Source organism: Manihot esculenta, chromosome 6, assembly GCF_001659605.2.
Source record: "Manihot esculenta cultivar AM560-2 chromosome 6, M.esculenta_v8, whole genome shotgun sequence".
Lineage (NCBI taxonomy): Eukaryota > Viridiplantae > Streptophyta > Magnoliopsida > Malpighiales > Euphorbiaceae > Manihot > Manihot esculenta.
The window spans coordinates 27822661-27835589 of record NC_035166.2 but is presented as its reverse complement, the minus strand read 5'-3'; the positions used below and the strand labels follow the sequence as shown (position 1 = coordinate 27835589).

Here is a 12929-nt window from a genome sequence, read left to right as displayed (position 1 = left end):
TTAATTTAAACTTTTAAGTAATTAAAATATTACTATAACAAAAGTATTTAAAATGTTGATCACTGAGTTTAGCTAAAATATTTTTAGGTAACTTAACAACCTCGACTGCTTAATTATGTGAGTTTAATTACTCTCTGTCCCATAAAATTTTTATTTTTTTATTAATTTTTCAATTTTATTAAATAATAATAAAGGTTTTAAGAGATTTGTTAAAAATAAAATAAAAATAAATAGAATTATAAAATTAATTTACATATTATTATAGCGTAAAAAAAAAAGTGAATAGTTAAATTTTAGAAGTAAAAATTTTTAATATAATTAATATTTCATTAATTTATCCTTGACTTTGACTTGAGATACTTTATTATTCATAATTCATACATGTGGCTCGTAAGCTTACAGTTTGATCAAGGAAGAAAAGGTGAACTACAGAGTAGACACAACATTCTATTTCCTGCATAAACACTATGTCTAAGAAAAGAAATGAAGATACTTTCTATTAAATCTGGGAAGGAGTTGCATATTCTGATTTACGAAGGATCATTCAGTCGACAAATTTCATGCTGAAATCCCATAGCTTCTTTGCCAATCCAACATTATTAAATCTGGGAAGGAGTTGCATATTCTGATTTACGAAGGATCATTCAGTCGACAAATTTCATGCTGAAATCCCATAGCTTCTTTGCCAATCCAACATTATTAAATCTGGGAAGGAGTTGCATATTCTGATTTACGAAGGATCATTCAGTCGACAAATTTCATGCTGAAATCCCATAGCTTCTTTGCCAATCCAACATCCTTACCCAGATCAGATGCTTTGGCCAAGTTACTGTCTGAAAAATATTTACCACTTGTCCCCTTCACTTGTGGATGCAATGCTACATAGCATGTGGTTGCAGCACCCTGTAATCAAATTCAGCACAATCATATATGTTGTTCACCAAAAATTATGTATCAACAATTCTGTTTCTCACCTGCTGAACATTTTTAAGCACTAGTTTACCAAGCACATCAACCACGCCTGTATTATTTCAGACAAAAAGAAAGAGTTACTGAGGAATTGTTAATTAGTTTGGCAGGCCTAATTTGCTCAAGCCTTTTCCGTAGGTCAGCAAATTTCGGTAAAGTAACGTCTGAGAAAGCATTAAGTAAAAATGTAATATGTCTATTACCATTGACGACCCTCATATGACGGAAAAGATTGGTTAAAATTGCTCCTGGATGAAGTGAATTTGCTGTTATATTGATTGCATCTTCCTGCTTGCCATAACAATCAAACATTATAATGGTTTCCACTGATGCAACAAAGATGCAACAAAGATGCAACAAAGATGCAACCATTCATGTGCATAAACCAAGCCCACATACTCACCTGCAGATATTTTTAATGATATTAGAGTTAACTAAGGTTGATGTTGTTATACAGAGATTTTCATACAAAGGAATCAATATAAAACCCATTGAGCCAAAAGAAAAAAAAAAAAAGAAAAAAACATTGGTCTGATGCATAATCATAGTAGGACAAAAATTACAATCAATCACAAGAAGAAAGTTCATAAATTCTAATATGTGGAAAGAGAGGCCAGAAGAAGACTTGACAAAATCTAAAAAGAAACATTATTATAGTAAAACTTGGCCTAAAAAATTCACAATTAGTTAATCAGGGAATTTACTACCGAAAATTCCACTTGGATCATTATTTACTACAAAGACATAGAATTCTTTTAATTTGTTGGGAAGGCCATGTATTATTAAGTTGATACATAAATGAAAGCTTGGGAAAAGACAGATGTTTAGTAGTAAAATAACGCCAATATATGTCTTTCTTCAACTAGCTCACTCTATAAAGGCTCCCATCGCAAAATCAATCATGGATCATGCATAGGATCATAGGTCTATAAAGGCCTTATAAAATTGTTCACACACAGGATCATTTTCTTATCTGGCATCTGAAATACTTCGTATAACATTAACAATATTTTGCATGTACTCCAATTTTACAAATGTATGAATAGAACTACATAATACATTTTACTGTTGCTACAAATTCACAGCATACTTGAAAGATGACATAATAATCTCTATCGCCATCAACTTATTTTCAGGTTGATGTATAATTGAACTTTGATGATTAAGGAGATGAATGATACCTTTAAATGTCTAGCCAGCTCATTAGCATGCAACACATTAGCAAGCTTAGATTGACCATAGGCACGGAAGCTGCTATATCTGAGTAAGAACAGGTTTAAACGCAATCAAATTCCACTTTTAGGAACATTAAAATAGTGATAATATGATTAAACCATATAACTAGCTGTTACTGCATTTACAGCTCGAGCACAGGCCTGTTCATTCTTCATTTCAGCAGTCTACCCTTTTGTTTTCACAGGCCTTCAATTGAAATCATACAAATCACACACACTTTCAAGATTTCAAAAGGAAACAACCATCATGTGTAACACAAAGGAAAATATCTTATTACATCAACCATCTTCAACAATTCCGAAATTTACTTGAAACAATGTAACTTTAAATTTGTCTTATCAATTTAGCTATAAAATAATCATCGTTAGTCTTACCCTGATTGATCATTAATTTTATCAAAACGAATTCCTTCAGGATAAGGGAAACGATGAGCTTCTGATGAGACATTTACAATTCTTCCTTCTCTCTTACTTTCACTTGCTGTTTTCTTCATCTTGTCCAACAACAGATTTGTCAAAAGAAAATGACCTGCAAAAAATTTAATGAGACAAATCTTTCACTACTCAGCAGCAAACTAGTTTAAAAGAACTGGTAACTATCACCAAAGCTTATGCACCAAGCTAGATGACAAGTGTAGAGTAATAAAAGAGCTAGTTTCAACTCTTAAATTCAATTTCATCTTGAAATTTATTTTTATTGCTTAAGATTAGAGAGAGAGAGAGAGAGAGAGAGAGAGAGAGAGAGAGAGAGAGAGAGGTGGGGATGGTTAGCATCATGAATTTAAGAAAAAGATTTTGATGCTTGATGGGAGACTATAACTCAAAATCCAATCCAACAACCATGCAAGTCATTGTACTTTGACACTTGAAACCAATATATCTATATATATATATATGCATATAAACCTACACCATCAAAAGCATGTACGTATTGCAGCACGAGTTATATGCAAAATACCTAAGTGATTCGTTGCAAATTGTAGTTCTATGTTGTCTTTGGAAAGCATGAACGGTGTTGCCATAACTCCTGCATTGTTACTTAAAAGAAAAGAAAGAAAGAGAGAAAGAAAAGGAGTCATTCCTGGCTCATAATCGATTAAACTGAGCAGACTTAGGAGATGGCACCATAACAGCTATGCATGTGTCATATTATAAAATTCTGACAACCATGTAACAATAAAATCTACTATCAAGGTTCTCATTCTATTCTTACATTAGGATGTTCAATGGAAAACCTGAAGCATTGAAATCTTTTGCAAACTTCCTCACAGACGTCATTGAACTGAGGTCCAATTCCATGGCATCAACTTTGGCAGAGGGGATTTCTTTTACTATAGCTTCTTTGACTTCTCTTCCAGCAGCCATATTCCTGACTGCCATAATTACATGGACACCACGTAATGCAAGTACCCTTGAAGTTTCGGTGCCAATACCGCTAGATGCTCCTAAAATCGCAGTGAATGACAAATAAAAAGCCACTCAGTAACATAGTAAATTATTGTGCGACAAAAAAGAATTATATGTTCTATGAAACCTACAACTCCTTCTGCAACTTAACCAGGAAAAAAGAAAAGAATGAACATACTAAACATCAAAGCACGCAGATCCTATTGTTCAAACCTTAATTTTTTGAAAATCAAGAAAGTTACCAAATGAGTAAATGAGAGTATACTTCCAGTAGAGTTTGTAGAAACTAGATTTCCTTTACTAAATCTATTGGATTGTATTGTTCTGGTTATATCAGAAAGTAAAATAATTTGCAGAGACAAATAAATGAATAAGCAAATTTAATAGATGATAAATTTGTCAGAGCAATTTCCTACAAAATTTGCCATCGAATATTGCCAGATGGCAGCAAGAAGTGGTAATTAAACTCAACATTATGAATAAATACGATGGAACAGAATAAAATGGAGAGCAAATGATAAACTTTTTCACCTTGAAAGATTAAGCTTTCATTAAACATATTGTTGGATGATGTTGGAATAGTGGGTCAATCCCGTCCACTATCATATTAATGGATGCGGATACAACTGTATGGCTATTGAGATTGCTGTATTAGTTACTGAATATGAACAAAAAGACCAACGTGACAAAGAAAGGTTTCGACTCTCGAGCTTGGTGCGTGGCTATTTCAGGAAAGTTCCTCTCTCTCTCTCTCTCTAGTTTTCTTTTTGGGTTCTCTATAATCAACACATGGAGATAAAATGCAAACTTCGTTTATAATGTGATAATAGCTAAACAAGACATTACATAATAGTACTTCGACTACCTATTAAAGCATAATTATATGGATCGGTAGGTGTTTAACTCTCACTTTCAGCACTGTGTATCAAAGTGGAAAAGGACCCCACCGTTGCTAAACTATAATTCATGTGAGACAAAGATTTCTAAAAAAAAATCAAATGCCCAAAAAAAAAAAGAATTTCTAGTTTTTATCATCAAGAGCACCTCTGTCTTCGGTGCAGTTAATATGAAATTGGAGCACTTTTGTCTGTACCACAAAAAGCCATTAAAATATCTACACCCTGACTAACCTCGTACCAAAAGTGGACCAAAATCCACAAAATTATTTAAAAGAGAATTACAAGCAGCCAAGCCAATAGGTTTTCCGTAAAATTTAAAACAACAAAACCAGATCTTATATCTTGATTTAGGGAATCATGCAAAAAAGATAAAAATTGAAACAGGTATGGTAGACAAGTTATGGACCTGTAACAATGGCAGTGAGACCAGAAGCATCAATCCCGCGAGTAACTTCTTCGGCTGTGGAAGATGATGAGAATCCAGATGGTCCTTTCCTGCTAAAAAGCCACATTCTCTCTGATAAATCGCAGTAAACCACTGAAGACGAAAGCAAGTGTAGTTTATCCTTTGCAATGGCGTTGCTCTTGGAAGATGGAGATAGATATACAGCACTCAGCTCCAGTGGAGTCCAATCAGCGTTGCCAAGTGCCAGCCTATTCCGCCGCTCACTTGGAGGGACCATCAATTTTCAAGGTCGCGCGCTGTCGTTTCCTCTTATTGCCAAATCATCTCATAATACTATCTTGACCTTTCCCAAAAAAAAAAAAAAAAAAAAAATTTCTATTACTTGGAAATATAGAATTTAGTTATATTTTATATAATTTATTTTTAATTTAATTTTATAATTCCAATTCATTAAAAATATTTTAACAACAAAAAAAATATTACCCAAGTGTTATACTAGATAAAAATGATTTGTTATCATATTTATAATTAAGTAATTCTACTCTTATGTTGCAAAAAAATATATTGCTTTTGAAATATCTTTAATATAAAATAATTTTATAAGTAATTTTATTTTATTTAAAAATTGTGTATAAAAATATTTAATATTTAATTTGAAATTTTTTTATTTTAAATATTGTGCTTGTGAGGAATAAAGGTAAAAATAAAGATATGAGAAATGAAAGAAGGGAGAAAATGAGATAAAGACTATAGAAAAAAATTATTTAAAATTCTACCTAATTTATAGTAAATAAATGAAATTATTTAAATTAAAAAATATATCCATTAAAATATAAATTAAAAAACAAGTCACCTCCTAATAAAAAATACCATATAAAATATTCTTTTTATCTGCACTTTCTCTTCAATTTTTTTTTAATATATATTTTCATCGATTATAATTAAAATATAATTAAATTGTTAAAAACAAAAATTAAAAATTTTAATTAAAATTTTATGAGATTCATTTAAATTAAAACTATCATTAATTAGAATCTTAGTCATCAACTTAAGTATATCTGGCATTATTTTTTAAATAAAAAACTATTAAGAATTTTAGTCATCAGCTTAAGTGTGTCTCTTAATTACGCATAAAAAACAATTTCAAATTAATTTGTTGGCTCCCCAACTAGAATCCCACACCAAAACTTAATTACGAAGGGACAGTTTGTTGTTAGTTGGACACAACGTAAGGTTTAATTAATTTTTTTAATCATTTTATAGAATAATTTTATTTTTACTATTTTTTAAAATAAAGGAATTTTATACCGAGTAGTGAAAATATAAAGAAAGCATAGAAGTCACTTGAGGTAAAATAATAAAAACATTTTACGAAAAATCACATTTATATTATAAGATTTATTTTTGAATAATAAAATTAAAACTTTAAGATTAATTATGATTTTAATCAATTAATCAAATTAAATTAAAAAATTTAACATATAAATTACAATATGATAATTAATAAAATAATTTTTTGAAATAAATATTTTATTTTAAGTATATCTATTAAATTAAACGATATCTTATCCTGTTAATTATATTATTTCTCTGTGAAAATCAAGTTTAAAGTAAATAAAAGAAACAGTAATGACAATCATAATAGCAAAAGAGTTATATATTCTAACAAAAATATTTGATGACTTACCACTCCGTTTTGAGGTTTGACTCATGACGACAACCCTTTATTTGAAAGCCTTTAAACTTCTCAAATGAATCAACCAGTCCGCTCGGCCTTAAGACTAGACTCTCTCTAAACCTCTCAATTGGGTCGGCCCAGTCCGTACGGCCTTAAAATAAGATCTTCTCTGGGTTTCAGTCCTAATCTTATCAACTAGCCCAGTCCGTCTCACCAACCAGCCCAATCCGAAAGAGAAAAGGTAGCCAGCCCATTCACCTAGTGAATCTATCCGCATGCGTGTCAGAGGAAAATTAAATGGCAGTTACGCATGAAACAGGGATTTGATATTCTCGTACGTCCGTATCTATATGGCAAAGATAGCTGGCCCAATAACAGTGATGCCGTTACACGTCACTGATAGATAAAAAAAAAGAATAAAAGAAGAGGAGTACCCTTCAGACTAAGTTCACTCAATTTTTATAAAATTCTATTTTTCTGAATATCAGATCATCAATATTTAAAATAAATAAATTATAATAAGTTTATAAAAATTTTAAGAAAACAAAAGAAAAAACAAAGTTATACTTTCACAATACTATTCTGCATTATTGGTCAAAGTATTTATAAAAAAAAATAAAATAAATCAGTTAAAAATATAAAAAAAAACTTTAGAATGTTTTTTAGTCATTAAATCCCAATTTAAAATGTCGAGGGCCCAGTACGTTCTAATTAAATTGAACGGGCCGTGTAAACCCGAATAAGAAATCCGATAATCCAGATCCTTTTTAGCCCAAGTGTAACACCCATGAAAAACTCCGACCGAAATTACCAAACCCCGACCACAGCAGGTGCGACGACAGCTTCATTCCGGTGGGAGTCACGTGCGGAACCCACTAGCAGACACCGGCACATTATCACAAGAGAGCGGAGAGAAATGGAACACAGAAACAGAAAAAAAAGTAGCCTCTTGAAACCCTAACACCAGTCGTCCCCGTTCTTACTGACATAGTTCTTACAATTAATTCTGGCTTATTTCCAGTCTTTGTTTTAAGGTGTGCAAAGCCCTATATTTCCGTTTCAACTTGTTTATGTATTGGAGTACACATTTTATAAATTTTGATTTATGTGTTCAATTTATTTATTACTTAATGCTAATGGATTGAAATCTGGTCTTTCATTTCTATTTGAGTTTATATTGATCATTTTGTTCCTCACAATTTGTTGTGCTCTTTTCTAATTATCATTAATTCCATCAATTAAAATCTGCACCTTTTTCCTCATTTTTACGTTTGTTGTAGGTCTAATAGGTTTACGTAAGTTTATTTACTGGAATGGTGTACTTAATGGAGTGAATTTGGTTGTTTTGAGATTGTGCAAGTATTAACTAGATAGGTCATCAAGAGAATATTTCATTTCTGATTTATTTGATATGAAAGTGACTGTCGTGAAAACTGTTTGCTGGTGATTATAAATGCCTTTTGTTTTGTAATGAGGGCTACATATGATATATGTTTACAAGTTTTGCGTGGCTTTTAAGTATAAAGTTGAATTGTTAGGGTCTTGGGTTTATTATTATGGCATATTCTGATTTGAGTTTTATCACTTGAACTTCATTGTAGCTGTAGCCTATTGAGGTTGTGCGTGGATAAGGAGAAAGCAAATGGACAAATGGCTGGATTTGGATTTCTTTTTGTTTAAAGTACACACATTTACTTTGGCTGATTAAGTTCATGAATGGGATTAAAGCTGGTTTTGGGGTGAATTTGTAATTCCCATAAAGAAGGTGAAATTTCAATAACTTGTCTAAGATTTGGTTGAGGATTCTTTGCTCTTCCAAATATTTATGTATAAAAGTAAAAGCTCAAAAAGTTAAAATTTACCATATAAATAAAAACATTAAGAATTTGGATAAAAAAATGTGGCTGTCCATATTTATTTTGGAATCTTACGATTTTATCGCCTTTGAATTGAACCAATAAGGTGAGTGCTGAATTGGTGCTTGCATATTAATGAAGCAACATAGTAATGCTGGAAGAATATGGATATGTAACCTATAAACTTATCTTGGTGACCGAAAAAAAAAAGGTTTGCCTCGTTTCTGCTTATTACAAAGAGGATTAGTTCTGTAGATAATTTGTGTTGTAAAGGTCATTTACTCTGTAGATAAGCTTAACTATCAATTTTTGAAGATCAGATTGGGAAATTGAAGAGATTCATTTTTGAAAAAAATTATATACATGTATTTAGGCTGTCATTAGTCTATCTGGTATTTAGTATAATATCTCATATGACTTGCTTGTGTACTTTTCCACATTGCTTCCTTGTAGAGTAACAAGATATGGGGAAGCTTTATTAATAAGCATGCTGATACGTGTCTCATCAGGATACCGTGAAGTGTCAGTTTGGGAAGCATTGATAAAGAGTTTATAAAATAATAGATTGAAACTGTTGAGGAAGAGGCATACATTCTTAATATTATTTCTCCCTTGTTTTTGAAATGATAGGTCCAAGGTTCATTTTTTGATACATTTCAAAAAAAAAAAAAAGCTCTGACAGTCATTATCAGATGTCAGAAGGCAGTATGGCTGTTGTGAAACCTGAGGTATTCTCTGTGGTCTTATGGTGACATTCCCCTAATTTCATGTTTTGCTACTTTCAAATGATTATGTGGATAATATGCAGGACCTTTTCTCTTTTTATTTTACTGGTTTTTTGGTGATACATATATGTTTGGGGACCTTTTGTTGCTAATGAGAATAGTTTGGCTGTGGGTTAACTGTAATTGTTTTTTATAGAATTATGAACACAGCTATATATAGGTTGTTTAGTACAGATTCCTGACATTGTGCAGGGAGGGAATTTTTAGAATTTTGATTTCAAGAATTAGGATGTCCAATACTTGCATAAATTTACAATAATTAGTTAGTGTGTGTGTGTTTGTATTAGCGTAACTTCTAAATTTGATCAGACGCTTGCTTAATTTTTTTATATGGGCTGGTGTTCAAGATGAAATCTTACATTTGGCTCCAAACTGCCGATGGTTCAATTCAACAAGTAGAAGAAGAGGTTGCAATGTTTTGCCCCATGATATGTCAAGAAATTCTTCAAACTGGCATGGGCTCTTCAAAAAACTATGCTATATCACTTCCTCAACGTGTGAATCCAGCTACATTGGGCTTAATACTCGATTATTGCCGGTTTCATCAAGTACCAGGTCACTCCAATAAGGTTGGATTTTCTCCTCTGTTGCTGTATTTTGCTTTTCTATATTCTGTTTTCTCACATTTCTAGCTGCAACAATTAAATCTTAGTATTTATTATTTTACCTTGTTCCCTTGTCCAGGAGCGCAAAACTTTTGATGAAAAATTTATTCGAATTGATACAAAAAAATTATGTGAGTTGACATCTGCTGCTGACAGCCTTCAGTTAAAGCCTTTGGTTGATCTTACTAGTCGTGCACTTGCTCGAATTATTGAAGGGAAAACTCCGGAGGAGATACGTGAGACCTTTCATTTACCTGATGATCTGACTGAGGTTTGTTGCAGAACAGGAAGTCGGTGCTTCCAATCTTTAGTCTGTGCTAGTAGGTTATAATGCAAATCTTGTTTTCTCACAGGAAGAGAAGTTGGAGCCCCTAAGAAACATCACTGATGATCCACGCATCCGGCTTTTAAATCGATTGTATGCGAGAAAGAGGAAGGAATTGGAAGAGCGAGAGAAACTGAAGGTAGTTTTTTCTACTTCTGCTAGCGTTTGAAGTCTTTTTCTATTTGGATCTTTTATTTTAAGTTTACATTTTTGCGCATCTGAATTTTATGATCTAGACATTAGAATTTATAATGAACTCTTTGAACCTGCAATGCATATACATGTTTCAATAATGGCTAATAAATTTTACATCCCAGAATGTTGAGGTTGAAGAGGAGCATGTGGATGAACGCTCAGTTGACGATCTCTTGTCATTTATAAATGGTGCAGATGGAGGTATGCCTGCAAAATGTTAGCCTTCATTAAGAGAAGACCGAATGCTTTAGCTTCTTACCAACTTGATAGCAACCAGCTTGTTCAGTCAGTACAGATATTCTAGTAATATTCCATTTTCATCATGTGGCTTGTAGGAAATTTTCAAAGAATCAATGTTTAAATAGCTTAGCTCGTGAATTTCTTTTTGTCTTTGCAATCGTAATGAACATGATACACTTGCAGATTCAAAAGCTAGAAGTAGTAAGACCAAAAAAAAGAACCGTAGAAGAAAAGACCAATCAAAGGAATCTTCCTCAAACAATTTAAATGAGAACCATAAGAAGGTTGGCCTCCCTTTCTCTCTGTTTGTGTGTTGTGTGTGTGTTTACAGACTTCAATTGATGCATGGACTGTGCTAGCTCACAAAGCTTTTTGTACAGTATCTCTATAAACATATATAGGGAACAATAGAGGGCAGCTTCCTCCCTTATTATTCGTTTACCATGTTGATTTCAGGAGATGGACACTTGCTCTTCTGCTTCCCAGAATGGGGAGGTTAAAGGTGTTTTCATTGCCTCCCCCGCTAAAATTTCAAAATTGCAAGAATCTATGTCTGCCACGCATTCACCTAAGCCTGAATTTGATGATATGGACATTGATGATGATTTAGATCCTGCAATGAAGGAGGAACTTGATAGGTTAGATTTCTATACTGGATCATATTCATTTAAATATAAATTCATTATGTAGCCTGCAGTGAGCATTTCACTGTGAAGATGTTGAAGAAGGCACTTCATAGCTCCATTTTCTTATTTGTGATAGAGAATTGAGTATTATTATTTATCTGATTCAAGTGTACATTTTTCTTCCCTGATTCAGGGAAGTTGAGGACTTTGCTCGTAGATTAAATTCAGATTGGCCGGAGAGAATGCAGGAAATACTTTCCCGAGGCCAAGAAAGAAGGCTGGTATCGTTATCAGTGAACGGGAATGGCTCTTTATGTAAATATTCAGGTAACTTTGTTCCAAGGTTTCATCTTTTCTCATTGTGCTCTCCTTAGGGTCTTGTCTTTGTCCACCACCTGTTTACTTGTATGATTGGGATAATGAGGTTGAGGGGATAAGAGATGCTTGGATTTAGTTAGATGATGTCAAAAATCACCGTGTTGGTTAGATGTGCAGACAGTTATACATGAGGAGATAGTGTCCGCATGCCTGTATTTGGCCAGATGATTCTGAGAATTTCAATGGGCTTGGTCATCTTTTTATGTGAAGGGGCCTATCTCCATTGATTGGTCGTGTAAAAATGCATTTGATGCAACATGTGATGTCTAAACAGGTATGGATCAGAGATAATATGAGGGTAACTTCCATTGCGAGAAGCGTCAGCAACTAGAGTGGTTTGGAGGAGATGCTGCCTACAATTTGTTGCTCTCAGAAGATAGAAGAATTGACACTGTAATTTGGTGTGGACTACATGCGAGTATTTTTGTATGTTAGACCATCACCAAAAGCTACATTCTTTTCCAAAAAGCCTTTGGAAAAAATGAAAATATAACTCAGAAGAGACAATTTGAGCACAATTTGCTCATTTGTCTTTATCACGATCGGTTGTTGCAGTTGTTTGCAGCCATTCTCATTAGCGAGCTCCTGTACCCTCTGGAAACTATTTCTTTCACAAAATTTTCTCCTTTTTAGAATATCATTCAGTTTTTCCACATTTACGAATAGCTTCCTTCTGGCTTGTTTGCAGAGGCCACTAAGCTATTTGGAGAGAGAGATTGAGAATATTTGAAACTCAGAGTTTATTTTTTGAGAACCATTTGTTGAAGATTTGACATAAAACTTGCTTTCTGGGAAAACCCGTGGAAGAAAACCTTAATAGAGGAGGATTGACACAACATTGTAATTTTATTGTGTGATTCTTTCGTATGCTTTATTCGAGTAAATACAATTTTTGCTCTATTTTTGCTCTATTTTTGCTCTCTGTTGAAGTAGATAATACATTGCTCGTTTTTTATGTTAAGAGAGCGTTCGGTATGGACTGTCCTTGTGTGATAAAGAGATTATCTACAGATTCTCCTGAGATTGTTTTGAAGTGCCCTTGACTCGTCATATTTCCTGCTTTTCTCAGTTGCTTATTTCCTTCCTGGATACGAGCGTTACTGTATTGCCTTGTGAAATTGTCTCTGGAAAAGGTAGTCATAACAGATCCGCGTGTAAATGATGCTGCAGATTCTTAAACCAAATTGCGATATGAAATTGTTAAAGTTATACGCATATATATATATATGTTCCAGCTGCCTTTGTTGATTACAAGTTAGAATTAATGGAACAATTCATCACGTTATGCTGATGTGGTGAAAAGAGACTTCGTAGTGCTATTGATA

At 32.9% G+C, this 12929-nt stretch overlaps 2 protein-coding genes across 5 annotated transcripts; one reads left to right on the top strand and one right to left on the bottom strand.

Moving 5' to 3' along the window:
* Nucleotides 1-340: 340 nt before the first annotated feature.
* Nucleotides 341-5150, bottom strand: LOC110616453 (short-chain dehydrogenase TIC 32, chloroplastic). The gene is made up of 8 exons (XM_043957699.1): nt 4917-5150; nt 3418-3649; nt 3163-3242; nt 2580-2733; nt 2151-2229; nt 1173-1257; nt 975-1021; nt 341-903 (listed from the first exon to the last, which is right to left on the bottom strand). The coding sequence occupies exons 1-8, from the start codon at nt 5020-5022 to the stop codon at nt 745-747; spliced, it is 942 nt and encodes a 313-aa protein (XP_043813634.1). The 5' UTR covers nt 5023-5150; the 3' UTR covers nt 341-744.
* Nucleotides 5151-7333: 2183 nt separating this feature from the next.
* Nucleotides 7334-12504, top strand: LOC110616454 (SKP1-like protein 21). 4 transcript variants are annotated; one of them, XM_021758802.2, is made up of 10 exons: nt 7334-7628; nt 8196-8359; nt 9081-9178; nt 9583-9804; nt 9920-10111; nt 10194-10304; nt 10483-10561; nt 10784-10884; nt 11057-11238; nt 11420-12504. In XM_021758802.2, exons 3-10 carry the CDS (start codon nt 9143-9145, stop codon nt 11598-11600), a joined length of 1104 nt encoding a protein of 367 aa, XP_021614494.1. In that variant the 5' UTR covers nt 7334-7628; nt 8196-8359; nt 9081-9142; the 3' UTR covers nt 11601-12504. The 4 variants fall into 4 exon arrangements, with proteins under 4 accessions (XP_021614494.1, XP_043813636.1, XP_043813635.1 ...); XM_043957701.1 differs by having other exon boundaries at nt 8196-9178; nt 11420-11553; nt 11879-12504; XM_043957700.1 differs by having other exon boundaries at nt 8202-9178.
* Nucleotides 12505-12929: the final 425 nt, after the last annotated feature.

Coding starts and splice junctions, on each gene's coding strand:
- LOC110616454 (XM_043957700.1), top strand. CDS start 9,143: ATGTCAGAAGGCAGTATGGCTGTTGTGAAACCTGAG. Junction 10,112..10,193: donor TACCTGATGATCTGACTGAG/GTTTGTTGCAGA, acceptor GTTTTCTCACAG/GAAGAGAAGTTGGAGCCCCT. Junction 11,239..11,419: donor ATGAAGGAGGAACTTGATAG/GTTAGATTTCTA, acceptor TCCCTGATTCAG/GGAAGTTGAGGACTTTGCTC.
- LOC110616453 (XM_043957699.1), bottom strand. CDS start 5,022: ATGTGGCTTTTTAGCAGGAAAGGACCATCTGGATTCTCATCATCTTCC. Junction 2,230..2,579: donor AAAATTAATGATCAATCAGG/GTAAGACTAACG, acceptor GTTCTTACTCAG/ATATAGCAGCTTCCGTGCCT. Junction 1,258..2,150: donor AGCTGGCTAGACATTTAAAG/GTATCATTCATC, acceptor TATGGCAAGCAG/GAAGATGCAATCAATATAAC.